This window comes from Coptis chinensis, chromosome 4 (genome assembly GCF_015680905.1).
Source record: "Coptis chinensis isolate HL-2020 chromosome 4, ASM1568090v1, whole genome shotgun sequence".
NCBI lineage: Eukaryota > Viridiplantae > Streptophyta > Magnoliopsida > Ranunculales > Ranunculaceae > Coptis > Coptis chinensis.
In genome coordinates, this window is record NC_141459.1 from 92,389,307 (window position 1) to 92,407,208 (window position 17,902).

General features: G+C 35.3%; 1 protein-coding gene and 1 pseudogene across 1 annotated transcript; both read right to left on the minus strand.

The window, feature by feature from the left end:
• Positions 1-7,190: 7,190 nt before the first annotated feature.
• LOC147505675 (methylthioribose-1-phosphate isomerase-like) lies at positions 7,191-9,053 on the minus strand (annotated as a pseudogene).
• Positions 9,054-13,648: 4,595 nt separating this feature from the next.
• Positions 13,649-14,926, minus strand: LOC147505676 (E3 ubiquitin-protein ligase PRT1-like). Its single transcript, XM_086605605.1, has 4 exons — positions 14,920-14,926; positions 14,719-14,873; positions 14,411-14,508; positions 13,649-14,024 (listed from the first exon to the last, which is right to left on the minus strand). Exons 1-4 carry the CDS (start codon positions 14,924-14,926, stop codon positions 13,649-13,651), a joined length of 636 nt encoding a protein of 211 aa, XP_086461731.1.
• Between the last annotated feature and the right edge of the window lie 2,976 nt (positions 14,927-17,902).

The following is a 17,902-nucleotide window of genomic DNA, read 5'->3' on the forward strand; positions in this document are numbered from 1 at the left end:
ATTTTTTACTCTTGATTGTACAACATAAAGGCATGTTTTTGTGTTTGAAATAGGGTGTCTCTTTTTGCAGAATTTCTGATTTTTCCGAAATCCGACTCGAAATTGGTCTGGCTTTGGGTGTAGTTTTCATGGACCGGTTTTCCGATTTCCGAAAATTCCGAAAAAAAATTGGATCGGATTCGAATATAACTCTAAACACCGATCCGATCCGGTATCCGATCCGAAAGTTCCGATATACAGCCGATCCGAAATTTCCGATATTATTGCCAATTTATTCCGAAAATATGTATTTCTCCCACTATCCACTTGATTAGATCTCGACCAGATCTCGACCGTTCATTCATTTTCTAGTTTTTTACTTCCAAAAACAAAACAAAAACATAACCTAGCCACTACTTCCCCACTTGAATTGAACCACTCCACTGTCATTACACCGTCTGCCATAACAACAATGATATGAAAAAAAAAATGTCACTGAGTCATACAATAACTTCTAGACCAATCCAAAAGCCAAATTCCAATATATAGAATGTTATGTAAAGCTACTTAGAGTCCAAGACCAGAATCCATTATTCATGCAGACACTTCACGCTTCAATTTTCACACACGAAAAAAGATTGAAACATTATAAATATCCAGACCTCAACAGAATGCAATGCTTGTTGTTGGTGGTTGCAGGTTCCTTTTCTCGTTTTTTCTTAGATCACTTGTTTGAATGAAAATGAGTTTTCTCAGTAAACAAGTGTGTATTGATGTTGGTACATTGGTGTTGTGGACATGGTTTTCTCTCCCTACAATGAACATTGGCGTATGATATTCCAAAAATAATTGAAAGTAAAGAGATCTTTGAAAATTTACCAAGTATTCCGATTTCTGAGTTATTATGAAATTTTCGAAAGTTCCGAAACTGGAAATATATTTTTAATCCGAAAAAAAATTGAATCGGATTTGGCTAGCATATTAGGTTCAAAAAAAATTCGGAAAAATTTCGAAGGAGGTTAATCCGATCCGATCCGAAGTCACCCCTAGTTTGAAATACCTCGAAATGCAAATTGTATTAACAAAAGCCAATATTGAAATATATTTTAAACTTATAAATAAGCTAATATAACTTGAAGGTTTGCACATACTTTAAAGGAGATCTCAAATTTAAGTCTCATTTGAGCTAATTACTTGGAAATGCTCCTATAACAAAATAGACACACATGCCTAGTTACGTTGAGATTTATATATATCATCAATTGGTTTTAAGTTGAATGTTTATTTTTAATATGGTATAATATCAGCTATTTCTCGAGTCCAAAAAGCCCATTTACTCAGCGTCACCCATTTAAAAAAAATAACATGTTAGAGCGTTATGCTCAAGAATATATATGCCATATGTGAGGGGGTATGTTGAGATTTATATATAATCCTATATCGGGGTATCTAAAACATTACATTCAAATATATATATTTCGATGCCTTTCCACTTATCATCAAAGGGTTTGTTGTGGTAATGGATGTCGTCCTTTATAGATAGAAGGAACTATCATTTTAGGGATCTAGTTATGCATTGGTCTGAAGTGATCTTAGGTCAGTGAGTGAGTTTTGATGTGAGATTTTTTTCCTAGTCTTCTATATATATATATATATAGAAAAGCAGCTACTTTTGATCTTAGGTCAGTCTAAAAAGCAGCTACTTAAGTTAACTTAAAATAAGTACGTAGGTAAAATTTAACCTAGAAAATAAATTCAACCCTACTGTTTTGTTGATATGATATACTCACTATATCATCTCCCTAAAATTTCAGCTCATTTGGAAACGTCCAACATTGACAAAAAATTATTGCAAAAACTCGATATTTCTGAATCGTTAGATTTCTTTTTAAATATTACAACAATTTTTATTTATGTTAGAGGTTTCCAAATAAGCTGAAATTTTGTGGAGATGATCTTTATGGTGAATGTTTCATAACCAGGAAAAAAAAATGGGTTTGAATTCATTTTATAGGTGAAATTTTACCTACATACTTATTTTAAGTTAACTTAAGTAGCTACTTTTTAGAGAATGACTGTATATATTGGGGAGGGATATACCCACTTCCAAAACGTACAAAACCATATCTCAGCATACCAATTGAATTAAGGGATGATATTTTGTGGATAGGATCTCTCCACCATAACTAATATATACCCACCAAATTTCGACTCATTCAAATATGTCCAACCTAATCAAATATTATTATGAAATCGGAAAATTATGAACCGTTAGATAAATGTTCAAATTGAACACTAGTTTTTGCAAGGTTAGACATATCCAAATAGGATAAAATTTTGTGGACATGTTATCCATTATAAGAAGATCATATCCACAAAAAATTGGATCTTAATTTAATTTGTAAGTTGATGGAATGGCTTGGGAATGGCTATATACGCCCACTCCTAGTTTCGCCCACTCCAAATCGTACCCACTCAAAAACCCAAGATCATCTTGAAATCTGGATGTCGAAATTAAAACAAAACAAAAAAACAAAACAAACCCTTCGTCTCGCCCAACACCAGCTTCTTAGCAAAACAAAATTCAACACCAGCAAAAAGCAAAATCAAACGAAAACAAAACAACGAAATAGAGTTCTCAAACCAAAATCAAACGAAAGCAAAATCCAAATTCTCTACTTGCGAAATAGAGTTCAAGCTACATTGTTGTCTTCAGGCTTTAGGCAAATAAAAAAAAATCGGTTTCTGCAAGCTGCATTGTTGTTTTTTTCTACATTGTTGTTTTTCTACATTGCTCTAGTTTTTGTTGTTTTGATTATGTAAATGTATTAAATTCATACCCATTCATTAAATCACCAAGTTAAGTTTGGTGAGACTGTGGCAATGTTTGGGTCTTTGAAGGAGTTGGGATCATGGAAGAAAAGTTTTAAGATGAATTGGACTGAGAATGGGTGGGCTTGTGAAGTGGAATCAAGAGGAGGTGAACCTGTTGAGTTTAAATTTGTTATTGTGAAGAGTGACAAGAGTTTGAATTGGGAAAGAGGTGACAATTGAGTTTTAAAGCTGCCAAATGGCGGTACTTTTGAGTTGGTTTGTCATTGGAATAAAACTACTAAAAATGTAGAGCTGATACCTTTCGGTTCAGTTGATAATATTGAATTGAAGGAAATTAAGAATGGGTCTAAGAATACTGAGGTGGATAATGTAATTGGAGGAGAGCCAAGTCCTTTTGTTGAGCAATGGAAAGGGAGAGCTGCATCATTTATGAAGTCTAATGAGAATAGAGATAGAGAAGGAAGTAGGAACTGGGATAGTAGTGGTCTTAAAGGCTTTGCTTTGAACTTAGTGATAGGTGATCGGAATGGTCGGAATTGGTGGCGAAAGGTATGATTCTTCATTGTAATAGTTTTCAAATTTCCACGAACTTTGACATGCAAATTTGGAATTCAACTTTTGGCTAATGCCATTCAATCAAAGTTGGATTCGTCTTACAAGGCAATGGTTCCTACACTTAAAGAGTTAAAGTCACATGCGAATTCATGGAGGATAAACTTTGGTTTTTATATATAACTTTTGGGATATATTATTACTTACTATTTTCTTTCTGCTTAAAGTGTTAATAGTAGTTAGATAATGCCGTAGTATGGATTTCCAAACCTTTGACTACCCATTACCTGCATACTGCCACATAGCATATTGTCATGAGTGCTTCACCTTGATAAAAACCAAACAACAAGTTACATAGCTATTGTTAGCATCAAAAGACTAATTATAGACGAAGAGTGATTAGATCATACCCTAGTTGTACCCTTGTGCTATGTCAATGAACGAGACGAGTTGACGATATCGTCAAACCATATCGACTGAGAATTGCCAAAGTACATGCCTTCATGGGTACAATGCCTCCACTTTATTACACAACATTTTAACCTTTTTGGAAGAGATATTAGCTCATCAATTTTGTGTTATCTTGCCCCACAATGAGTAGAGATCATTCAAGAGCAGAGGTCCAAGTCTTTTATACATAGTTCCTTGTGCCCGATTGGGAGTCATAGGTTGTTGTGGTTTTCATTAGTTGGAAATTTGGGAACTCAACACATACATGATCAACATTTTGAAAAGAAAACTATATATAGTTGTTATACTGTATCATTGTCATGTATAAAGTTAGGTTAGATATATAGCTTGGAAGGGTTGATCTATGAGGATTATATTATTTTGATTTCCAGGTTATGACAGGGTTAGGTATTTGAAATGTTGAAATTACAAAGGAAACTCTGCTGAAAATTTTATAAAATTAGAATGATGTAATGTTAAATTTCTTTTGTTAGAGCATCACCAATGGTTTGTGTAAATTTACAAAGCCATATAGGCTCCACATAAGAGCCACATGTGTTTTTAAAAGAGATTTGCACAATGAGTTTAATGGGTTAAAAAACACATTCAATAGTGAGCCAATATAACTTTTTGCAAAATGTGTAAAAAGAAGTGGTGTTGGCTTCCTATTGGTTTAAAATAATGAGAATGTCCCAAACTTATGTCCCATTTTTTAAGTAGTGGGTAGTTAGAACTAATTGAGTTAAAATGTGTAAAACTATTTTCATTTTGAAACATTTGTTTACACATTTTTAAACTAAAAGTGTGGGATGTTAGATTTACACTAAAAATGTTTTACACAATCCCATTGGTGATGCTCTTAATATTTGAAAGTTCCATTGAAACCCGTCTTCTTTTGTTTCGTCGTCCCTATTAATATTTGAAACTCTCTCTAATTGTTTATGTTTCGTTTTCGTATTCGTTTTATCGATGAAGCTTGTTTTCATATTATTAGATTGAAACTTTTTGTTACTAATACTTGTTTATGATTTTTTTTGTAGCGATAACCATCTACACAGGTGCGAAGAAATTATTTAGTGGCGGGAGTAGTAGCTCGGGTCGAGATGACCCGCCTGAGAAAAAAAAATGAAGGAGAACCTCGGCATCTACCTGTAGAGGGGATCAACATGACAAGCAAATTATGCCAATTAGAGTAATGTTGTAGGTGTAGGTGATTTAGAGATAGTAGAGAAAAATAAAAGAAGATGGGGGAAAGAAATGAATGCTCCTATTTGTATATAGATTACGGTTTTGGTTTTGGTTTTGGTTTTGGTGTAAATTTGATGTATACGAATGTATGGGTGTGAATTTGATGTATACAAATGTATGGAATTTGAAGTTATTTTAATATAAATTTGGAATTTGAAGTTATGTATATGAATTGGGACCCCATATGAATTTGGAATTTGGTTATGAATTTGAATTTGAATTTGAATATGGTTTGATGTATATAAATATGGTTTCATATTCATATACACCAAACCATAGTCAAATTCACGTTCAAATTCATATTCAAATACATCAATCCATATTCATTTGAGTTTAAGTTGAAAATTGCAAGTTTTTGCTCCAAACGATCTAGTAAGGTCGTACAGAAGTGTTCAAAACGATATGAAGAAATCGTTTCCAGAGATATTTGCCCTTGACGACCCACGCAGACCGCTTGGCTTTAGACCTAAATGACCCCATCAGATCGTTTAGGTATGCAACCAAGCAACCCCGCCATGTCGTAGACATTTGCCTTAGACGGCCCCATCACCTCACAAAATCATCTCAAGATCGTGGCCACTCACCTCACGAGATCATCTCAAGATCTAAGGGTCTGTAATAAAACAAAACAAAATTAAAACAAAAAGAACACCCCGCCAACCCCTATTGTATTCATCAAACCTTTAACTAAAAACTAAGAATTAACTCTCTCCACTAAACCAACAAACCAATTCTTACTAATTCTCTTCTCCAGCAAGACTTTAAACTCTGTCCAGTTTTCCGCAAACCAGAAAGAGAGATGGAATCGACGGTAACATTGAATGATTCAGGTGAGCAAACATTGATTTTTGCATACTTACATTGAACAGACAGAGTTGTTTGCATCCTACTTATCTTGCCAAGTTATATTTCGAAATTATTTGATATTGATTTCAAACTAGATTAAAATCCTCACAGATGATTTTTTTTTTTTTTTTTTTTTTTTTTTTTTTTGTAGCTTTCAACTGATTATCTATTGTGTTTTCTGTAGAATCAATTGACGACATCTTTTTTCATACTGGAGTATCTGAGGAAAATGAAAATGAGGTCGCTTCATATTCTCGTCCAACTCGAGGTGACATAGACATAGTTGATAGCGAAATGATTGTGTATTTTTTGATGAATTTTACATGTCTGGAAAATGCGAAACAGTTTTATATAGACTACGGAAAAGCATTGGGATTAAGTGCTACAACAGAACATGTTTTTAGCAGCGCCATACCCCATTGCTAAAGGTGTCTTTGAGCGTGGCAAAAGATCTGTCGCAACACACCAGATGGCGTTGCAAAGGCGTTGCTAAAAAGTGCGTCTCAAATACTCAAATGCAACGCCAAAGGTGGTGTGGCAAATGTTCCTAGTTTGTTGTGACGCCCGTGGGCTATGCTAATACACTAATTCCGTTGCTACTTCATTTATAAAAATTAAATTAATTGCAAAAAAAAAATTAAACTATTTGCAGCGCTTGGTGTCACAAAAGAGAGTTTGTAACAACTAGGATGGTGTTGCAAAACTGATACCTTTAGCTGCACAACTAGGCATCGCAAAAGGCAACATTTTGTTACACTATTTCCGTTGCGGAAAGTTTAAATATTTGGCTACACAGTGCAGGAAGTTTAAATATTTAGCTGAACATTTGGCGTGGCAAAAGACGTCCATAAATTTAGCCACACACTAAGCGTGGCAAAAAGTGTCTACGTTACTGTAGAATCAAAACTTTTAGCTACACCAAAATTGTTGCGAGTGATATAAACTCCAGAAAAACACACGTTGTATTTGGAACGCATTTAGCATTGCAAATGGTGCAATTCATACAGATACCTGTACATTTCCATTTACATAATCCTGCCCAAAACAATTTTTATAGAACACAGTAACCCTATAATAATTCACCACAAATCATAACAAAATGAATTTCATTACTAAATCATTTAATACAAAAGATCTTAAAGAATTCACATAACTATTTTTTGCGAAAAAACATCGTCTCACAGAATCTTAACAACGTTCAACTTAATTTAGATGAATTATTCAAAACTAAAATTCTACAAATAATGTCTATAGCATGCTAATTTGAGCAGCATCCACTCGAGCTTCTTCTTGATTCTACTACTTCTGGCGACCAATCGACCAATCTAGCACAACAAATTAAAAAAAAAAATCACTTAAGTAAATTTATCAGAAACATTAATAAACCTAATATACACTCAATAAAAATCACTTAAGTAAATTTATTAGAAACATTAATAAACATTAGTAAACTTTTCCGACGGCTATGCCCACTGCTGTGGACCATCGGGTATGTCTGTTGTTGTTAACCATCGGATATACCTGCAGTGCCCTAACCAAATGATGAACTACAGGTCATGTACCTTATTATCTCTTCGATGAACTTCATTCAATGCTGAGAACCACTCTCACTTCCAGCCATTTGCCTTTTGAATAAAATTGTTTATGTCAAAGGCATCACTCCCAGTCTTTGTGATGATGCCCTGGTCATGAATTAGGTGAAAGAAGTCATCAAACAAAATTTTCCTCATGTATCTGTATGTGATTTATGAATTGCAAATGCATTCTTAGAGAGGGAGACCCTTTCAGTTACAATGATAGTTATAACATTTGCGGGAGTAACATCAAAAGCTGGATTCCAAACAGAGATCCCAGATGCAGCAATTTGCTCACCAACTCCCCCTCGAGAATTCAAGAGTTCCTTTGGAGATCTTTCCTCAATAACAATTTCTTTACCCGAGGAAAGAGCCAGATCGATAGAACTCACAGGTGCAGCCACAAAAACATGGAATCCCATTATGTAAAGCACAAAGGGCTAGGCTGTAAGTCCCAATTTTATTTGCGGTGTCACCGCATTGTAGAAAGAAGCACGCTAAATTATGTTAAAAGAACCCAAATATATCTCCAAAATTTTATAACGGATCAAAAGGTGTATACCATTTGCAGCCACATGATCGATCCGACAATGACAAAGATTAACATCATCCGGTTTTCATTAATGCACTAGCTGGCTTTGAATCTGCTATAAGAGTAGTAGGTATTTTATCATGAACCAACTCAAAGGCTGTGAGCCTAGACCCCTGAAGTTGCAGAATGAGAAGAATCATATTAGGATTTAAAGACACAATATGTACTTCAATTTTGAAACCAACACAACAATTATTTGTTGAAGAGATCCGCTAAGCGACTCATGGATTACAATGGGGCTTAATTAATCACCTTTTAATGTTAACGAACATTCCATAATATGACAATAAAGTTATTATTTACAATGTTTTAAGAAATCAATGACAACAACTAGCAGATCTCCTATTGTTTAGAGAAATTGATCCCTAGGACGACACAATTTCTGGGGATTATGCCATTACTAACCTCAATTTGTAACTTTATCCATGCACATTGATTTCTACATAACAAAAATCAGCCAAGGGATTACACCTTTAACGTTTCAACTCGCAAGTTTTTAACAGATTTCATTACGGTTGACCAGTATCACTAATTCACGACTCTCTGAAAAATTGTGATAGAGTGAATGCCTCATTAATAGTCAGTATCCAATACATCCCACTTCTCTCTCTGTGTAAAATGTCACCCTAGGCAATACAACCTTTAAACATACTCTAATGCTCCCTGCTAATTTCTTTTCATAATCACTATAGTATTGGGCGTTTGTAGTATAGGATGATCAAGATAGTCGTTTGATATATTGGATTAGAGTCTAATGCTCCTGTTTCATAAACACCCTAGGTATCATGTCATCTTTTTAAAATGACTAGTTTAGGTCAAATTCAAATGCCAAAACTATAATGACAAAGATACAAGGTAATGTTGGGGTACTTGCCTGGTTAAAAGGTCGTGTCTCTGTGCAAAAGGCCTTTTCAAGGACCCCCATCAATATAAAGTGCACGGATAACTCCAAGGGCAATACCATAAACAGTTCCAAAAACCAATAAACAGTTTAAATATGCGGATAATTAAAAACCAATAAAAATTTTAACTTAAACAAAAGTCCTCTTCATTACAAAAATTTACAAATGAAAATGCAAATAACCTTATCTCAACTGAAAATCTATATCACCTCAAAGGAAAACAAAGCCTATCTTGAAATGCGACGCTAACGCAAACCACAAGCAGCAACCAATCTTCTTCAACACTAAACCTATCAAGACTTATCAACTATGTTCATTTAATGAACACACCCGATAAGCAAACATGCAAATCGGGTTAGCATTATAAAAATGCTGGTGTGAGTAGCTCTAAAACACAACGTATTCTTATACAAATATATACACAATCCATAAGGCCGTTAGTTCCTCCACCGAGGCGCCTTAACTTTCAACGACTAATACAACATTCTTAACTACAATAAGTAAGGCAGGTAGTTCCTCCACTGAGGCGCCTTAATTTCCCACCAACCACATAACAAACTATACACATAATAAATAAGGCAGGTAGTTCCTCCATGAGGCGTCTTAGGTTCTAACTAAACAAATAACCAACCAAGCATATTATATCCGTACCACATTTCATGCTCAATTACAGAGTGGGTCGTCTCTGCCCAAGTAATTAGTTTGACCCACACTTCTGCAAAACCATATACAATCATCTATCTAAAGATACATTATTAACCAACACATTACCATAATTATATTATTTAAGGCTTTCTTTGTGTGTCCCTAAAATCACGTCGTATCTATGTCTTACCTAGTTTCTCTGGCTACCACAATCGCTTCCCAACGCCGAACATGTACATCCACATGCCTCCCCTTACATAATGAACCACTCCGTGCGTAACTACCCTGAGCGGGATGCCGCACACCAGGTAACCCTCACACGAAAGCCATTATGCAAGTACTACCACTATTCGGCATAAAATATCGCGCGTCTCGTTCTAATATTGCGAACGGAATAATCAAGCCACTATTCGGCTACGATTGCCCAACACATGGGTCAATCAACATCTCATATATATACACCCTACACAAGGGCCAATCATATCACATATGCCCACACAGGGCAAATCACATGAGTTGTGGTAGTCAGGTTCTAGGATTTTTGTTACATAATTTATTCAGGTGTCAAACATATATATCTCATAATAATCATTTCACTATATCACGTGCATGTCAAATATATTATTGCACTAAACCAAATATATTTAGAATTATCTCAATACATCTCATAACCACTTTCATTCTTTCACGTGCCAATATATTATTGCACTACGCCACACTCCCGTGGGAAAATATTCACTAATACTCTACTAGCATCTCACAGATAAAATAATGGAGTGTTTATACATTTATTTCTCCAAAACTATTACATTTAATATATATATATCCCAACATATTATATAATGTCACAATATCAACGTCAAATCTTAATTAGATAATGACCACCAAATTTATACAAGCTTCCACAACATTTTAGCATTTGATTTGTCCATACAATTTACAACATAAAATGTAGCACAATTAAACAGTCCACAGTCCACAGTCCACAATCAAAGCCCAATATATATATATATATATATATATATATATATATATATATATATATATATATATATATATATATATATATATATATATATATTATTGCACTAAACCAAATATATTTAGAATTATCTCAATACATCTCATAACTACTTTCATTCTTTCACGTGCCAATATATTATTGCACTACGCCACACTCCCGTGGGAAAATATTCACCAATACTCTACTAGCATCTCACAGATAAAATAATGGAGTGTTTATACATTTATTTCTCCAAAACTATTACATTTAATATATATATATCCCAACATATTATATAATGTCACAATATCAACGTCAAATCTTAATTAGATAATGACCACCAAATTTATACAAGCTTCCACAACATTTTAGCATTTGATTTGTCCATACAATTTACAACATAAAATGTAGCACAATTAAAAATGATCCACAGTCCCACAGTCCATCAAAAATAAAACATATATATATATATATATATATATATATATATATATATATATATATATATATGTTTTATACACCACTCACGTCAAATCTTAAGTAGATAATGACAAACAACGTTATATAATGTTCGACAATATTTTATTATTACAATAGTCCATAAAATCAAATATGTGAAAATCTAGAAAAAGTCAACATTCCACAGTCAACGGTCAAAGTCAACACGTCATTGTCAAAGTCAAACTATCATTGTCAAGGTCAAACTGTCGTTTCTATGTTCAACAGGTTCATAGTCATAGCCATGGTTCATGGCTAAGGTCAAAGGTGCATGGCTCATGGGCTCATAACCAAGGTAATGGTTCGGACCCAACTGGCCAAGTCCAAACCTTAGAACCCGAAAGTTTAAACATTTAAAGACCCAAATAGATCTATTTTAAGTTATATGGACCGCCCCAAAATAAACTTGAAACTGGCCCAAAGACTTTAGACTGAACTGGCTCAAAACACAACTGAGTTCGGCCAGAAAATTGAACTGAAACCGGCCCAATCAAAACAAACTAAAATCGGGCCCAAAAACCAACTAAGGCCCAAGACCAAATAATAGAACTTTGGCCCAACCCAACTAACACATTTCGGCCCAACTAACAAACCTAAACCCAAGAGAAACCAACCCAGGCCCAAGCCCAGCCGGTCATCTTCTCCAACAGCCACCACCAATTCCGATCGCCCACCCATTTCAACCAACCGATTTTGATCCCCATAACAACCCCTACAACTTTAACAAAACCAAAAATCTCAAATCCTTAAATCCAAACATCACCAAAACTAGATCTGGAAATAATTTCCGTCGCCATTAACGCTTGTTTCAAGCTTCCACCACCCCTATTTGCATCCCTCACCCACACTACACTAACCACCCAACATTGTCCAACCCAACATAACAACCGTTCACTTACTCAAATCCCCTGGGCGAGTCTTTGGCCGCCATTAACAACTGTTCAAGCTTTCTCCAAACTTCAACAACCCAAACATAAATCCCACCCAACGCAACAACATGCTAACCATCCCCAACAACAAGTTCCAACCAAACAATGGGGACGTTTTCTCTGTTTCGGTTTGGCGATGCCATTACTGCCGGCTACAAAGCTGCGACAGTACTATGTTCAGAGTTTCAAAACCACAACCAAAAAGAGTCTAAACGAAACACAAGCCGAAATCTTGTTGTGGGGCTTGCGCCGCCCTTAACAGTTTTTCAAAGTTTCGACAGCCCAATAAACGCAACAGTCCAATAACTTAAACAAAAGATACCCTAACATTATCTAGTTTAATCAATTCGACAATATCGCCGAATAACTACAGCCGAACAAACTGAAAATGAATAGAAACAGTTGACAGTCGAATTTTGTCTGTATACTAGTAAAATTCTAGATTCCGTGAAATAGAAAAAACTATCTACTCACCTGTATTAACAGCTTCACGAATCCTCCTAGCCCGAATCGTCGCGCTCCACCCTCTAGCAAACGAGTTTCTAGCTCTGCCTCCATTTTTATTATTTTTATTCTCTAAAACCCTATTCTCTAGAACAATGTGATTATATACTTGGGTTTGAAACCCAAGCCCAAAACAGACTCTGGCCCAAAAATCAGGCCCGCGTATCCCAAATCCAATCCAGCCAATTTTTAAATAAATAATTTAATTAATTAATAAATAGAAAAATACGTATTTTAATTACGGGCGTTACAGAAATGTTCTTAGAATCCTTTAGAGTATTCTTAATAAAGCTTGCTCCATATGAACCAATAGCTTTATTTGAAGCAACATCATCCTCAAGCATGGTTTCAGCAGATTCTATGTAAGCCTAAATAATGATAATACAGCGTTTTTGTTTCTCATCAGTGTAACAGTTTTCCAATCATTCTAAGACTAGAATCTAGAGTTAAATCTACTACCTGAAAAACATATTTAGAATCCCAAAAAAGCGAAGACTCTTTGTTATGACATCTTTAAGTTTTATCAAGCGGCATCCGACAGTTTACAAATTTAGACGGACTGCAAAATAATAATTCATAAGTCATATAATGGTTAGGATATGAAACGACATCTTAAGAAAAAAAAAAGAGGTACCTGGAGGCAAGATAGTCTAATTTATTGAAAAGAAAAGAAGCTGCATTCTCAGATGTTCCAACAAATGGCTCCATGTTAAACACTTCCACAGCCAGGGAAAGGGCTGTGGATATACCAAAACACATGAAGTGCTGAAAGAACTAACTGGACGGATGGCAAAATAATACCCGATGGATATCATTTGCAGGACCGTCCTACAGACTGAAACTGTCGGGTAATCTTTCTCGATTCTGTCGGATAAAGTCGTTTTTTGGTAGTGTATAAACACACTGAGGTTATAAAAAGTGAGAAGAAAGTACTCACTAATAGACTCGAAATGCAGCCATTTGGGTCCAAATTCCCATGGCGGGCGGATCGATCGTAATATGATAACTAAACTTTTGCCTCCTTAATTTTTCATTTTTCTATCAGTATACCAGATAGATTGAATCCCTTAATAACCAGAAGTTCAAATTCTCTAATAAGTCATAATGAAATATAAAGTATTCAGATTGAACTTATAACTTTGGGCGGTGGAATGAGAATCTCCTTCTTGATTCTCTAGAGTATCATCAGAGGGTGCATGAGAAGGATGACCATCTTCTAAATCTTTTGAAGCGTCATCGGAGAGAACAGGAGCAGAACTGTCTTCAAAGTGTTTAGATACCAACCTCCTCATTATATTACGTATCAAGTCGGAGTTAACAAGCTCAAACTTATGCTCTGGTGTATGTTGTTGATTAAATCGGCCTGGAAGCTTGGAGGAAGTATTATAACACTCTCCACACAAATCAAAACCAATTGCCTCCTCACAGTCATTGCATTTATATCTCTCACCAACTATAGGAAACATATGAAGGGAGCAATCAAGAGGTAAGAGAACGAGTTAAGGAAAAAGGTATCACTAGGAAACTATTGGATATTATCCTATTGAAGATGTTACCATAAATCAGTATGGCCAATATGTTTCAAACATGGAAATAAGGCAGCCAAAATTCAAAAAAATTTGTATGCACTAATCTATCTGAACTGACTTTCCAATATGAAAAAAATATATGCCCCACCACCAGTGTGTGACAATTATCATACAAATAATCCAAATATCTGAAAGTGTGTGACACTCTTTCTGAAATGACTTTATACAAATAAGAACACTAGGAATTTACTCTAATTGGTTCAGCATGCCAAAAAAAAATATAATATCTTTCAAATAACAAGAAATTACGAGAAAGACATTACCCCACAATAATCACAACCAATTCCAAGATGGACATTTAAACCACGGTCGCCTAACCAAGACAAGTAACTCCAAGTAACAGGAGGCGATGATTGGGGGCACTTTTATCCATCAAGTTCGACGCCTGAGAACATAACTTTGTCTTAGTAAATATAGAAACAAGTTGTGCTAGACGATAAAGACATGTGCACAACACATATATGTTATACGAAACATGAAATATCTATCACTTGAAAGGAGATATAATATAGTTGATACACACCAGCTGATGGATTACCCTGTTGTCCATGAATAGGTTGAAGCTAAACAACCCCTCTTCGCAATGCATATTCTTTGGGGAATCTTTTCTCCAATAGATGATCAAGCTCTAGACAGACCTTCGGTAATCCTTTAGGATGTGAAATTTGACAAAGTTGACATCTAAGTGCTTCATTTACTGGAATAACTGTACAAGATTGACAACATACTGCAAAAAGAGAGAAATCAGGATGATTTGACTTTCAACATGATACATGTCATTGATTATATGATTCAAACACGAGAGAAACCATTCACTACAATAAAGCACATAATTTTTTATCGAAAAAAAAAACACAAATTTCAACAAACCCAAACTCAAAATCAACACTATTCTGGTGGTGGGCGATTACCTTACAATCAAAACCCCAATCCGCAACCTAAAATCGAATTTAAAGGTTGGAACTTTAATATGCAATATGAGGAAAAAAAAGATCGTGAGAAATCCGGAAAACTTATCTAAATTATCTTTTTCGGTGGAAGAATACTAACCTTAATTCGAGGGTGGAAGATTGAAGCTACCAAGCTATAACAATTTTTATATTGAAGAAAGTAAAGGGGGGAGGAGGAGGGGAGCTGTTGGAGAGAAGAAGTGTTTTTAGGGTTTATTTTTTTATTTTTTTATTTTGCTAAATATATCGTTTCTATTTTGTTATTTTGTTGGAACCAAAACAAAAAAAGAAGCCCGCGAAAAAATTTAGGCTGTAAAAAGCCCAATTGTGACGCCAACCTCACCGCAACAAATGTATACCAGATATTGAGAAAGTTAAATATAAAATCGATAAAAACTTATTGCGATGAATACTGTGTTGTAGATAATTCCCCGTATAGTAGCAGCACCATCTGCGTTGCAAATGTTAAAATCCCTCAAAAAATATTTATTATTGTTTCTAAAATATCATAAAAACAAGCAGTTGTCGCGGTCTAGGCGTCACAATATGTGAATACAAGTAAAGTGGGCTCTCATGGAATGAGAAACATGTAGCAACGCTAGATGGCATTGCAATAGATGTGTTTTAGCAACAATTTTTTTGGCGTGGCAAAAGGGCCCTCTGTTGTAGTGCATTACTCGGTACCCAAAAAGAATTCCACATTCGCATCTAACTAAGTGAGTACTTGTCAAATGAAGAAGTAGGGTCCGAAAGAAGTAATAAATAAAAGGAGAAACACCTAATCACGGTGAAATGCGGGTGTTTAGCAACAATGAGAGTGACAAAACAAGTCAGTGGATTATGGAAAGTGGTGAAGTATATTGGTGTGCACAATCACAACCTTGTTAGTTTGGCAAAAAGGATGTGCATGCCTATTTGCTAAATTTGCCTGTTGCACCTAAGATGTTGATTGACTCGTTCCGTGATGAAGGCATACATGTGAATAAAGTTGCTGATATACTTGACAGACCACAAAATGGTTTTTCTGAGAGAGATTATTGGAACCTCTTAGGTCCGTCAAAGGAGTATAAGAAACCTGTCAAAGGTGATGCTACCGCAGTGCTAAATTTTTTTAAGAAGAAGAGTATAGAAGATCCTAATTTCTTCTACCCAATACAGAAGAATAGCGAAGCACGAGCAATTAATTTTTTTTGGGTAGATGGTTGTTCACATATGCAGTTTCAGTAACAAAAAAAGAAGCCCGCGAAAAAATTTAGGCTGTGAAAAAGCCCAATTGTGACGCCAACCTCACCGCAACAAATGTATACCAGATATTGAGAAAGTTAAATATTAAATCGATAAAAACTTATTGCGATGAATACTATGTTGTAGATAATTCCCCGTATAGTAGCAGCGCCATCTGCGTTGCAAATGTTAAAATCCCTCAAAAAATATTTATTATTGTTTCTAAAATATCATAAAAACAAGCAGTTGTCGCGGTCTAGGCGTCACAATATGTGAATACAAGTAAAGTGGGCTCTCATGGAATGAGAAACATGTAGCAACGCTAGATGGCATTGCAATAGATGTGTTTTAGCAACAATTTTTTGGCGTGGCAAAAGGGCCCCTCTGTTGTAGTGCATTACTCGAAGTACCCAAAAAAGAATTCCACATTCAGACTAAGTGAGTACTTGTCAAATGAAGAAGTAGGGTCCGAGAAAGAAGTAATAAATAAGAGGAGAAACACGAATACGGTGAAATGCGGGTGTTTAGCAACAATGAGAGTGACAAAACAAGTCAGTGGATTATGGAAAGTGGTGAAGTATATTGGTGTGCACAATCACAACCTTGTTAGTTTGGCGAAAAGGATGTGCATGCCTATTTGCTAAATTTGCCTGTTGCACCTAAGATGTTGATTGACTCGTTCCGTGATGAAGGCATACATGTGAATAAAGTTGCTGATATACTTGACAGACCACAAAATGGTTTTTCTGACAGAGATTATTGGAACCTCTTAGGTCCGTCAAAGGAGTATAAGAAACCTGTCAAAGGTGATGCTACCGCAGTGCTAAATTTTTTTAAGAAGAAGAGTATAGAAGATCCTAATTTCTTCTACGCAATACAGAAGAATAGCGAAGCACGAGCAATTAATTTTTTTTGGGTAGATGGTTGTTCACATATGCAGTTTCAGTATTTTGGTGAGGTTCTTTTCTTCGACACCACATATCGCAAGAATGTATATGAAATGCCATTTGCGCCATTTACTGGAGTAAACCACCACATCCAGTCAATCCAGTTTGGTTGTGCACTCCTATTGGATGAGACAAAAGAATCTTTTGAGTGGGTTTTTCAGACTTGGCTTGCAGCCATGGGTGGGCATTCCCCATCTTCAATCATCACAGATCAAGACAGAGCTATGACGACGGCTGTTGTGAAGGTTTTCCCAAGTACATGACATAAATTTTGCCTATGGCACATTTTGAAGAAATTCCCTGAAAAACTTCCACATGTTTATTTCAAGAAGTCATCTTTCAAAAAAGCTATCAAAATGTGTATTCGGGAAACTGATATTCCTAGTGCTTTTGAAACGAAGTAGAAGGAATTGATGTCTACAAATGAGTTGGTGGAGAGTGAATGGCTCATAGGACTATATGAGATTCGAGAAAAATGGGCACCGATTTATCACTTGGAAACTTTCTATGCTGCCACTAATACTACCGGGCGTTCCGAAGGTATGAATTCTTTTTATAAGAATTTTTTCCAATCAACTACAACTCTTAGAGAGTTTGTGTTAAAGAATGATAGGTGTTTGAGTAGAATTGTTCAA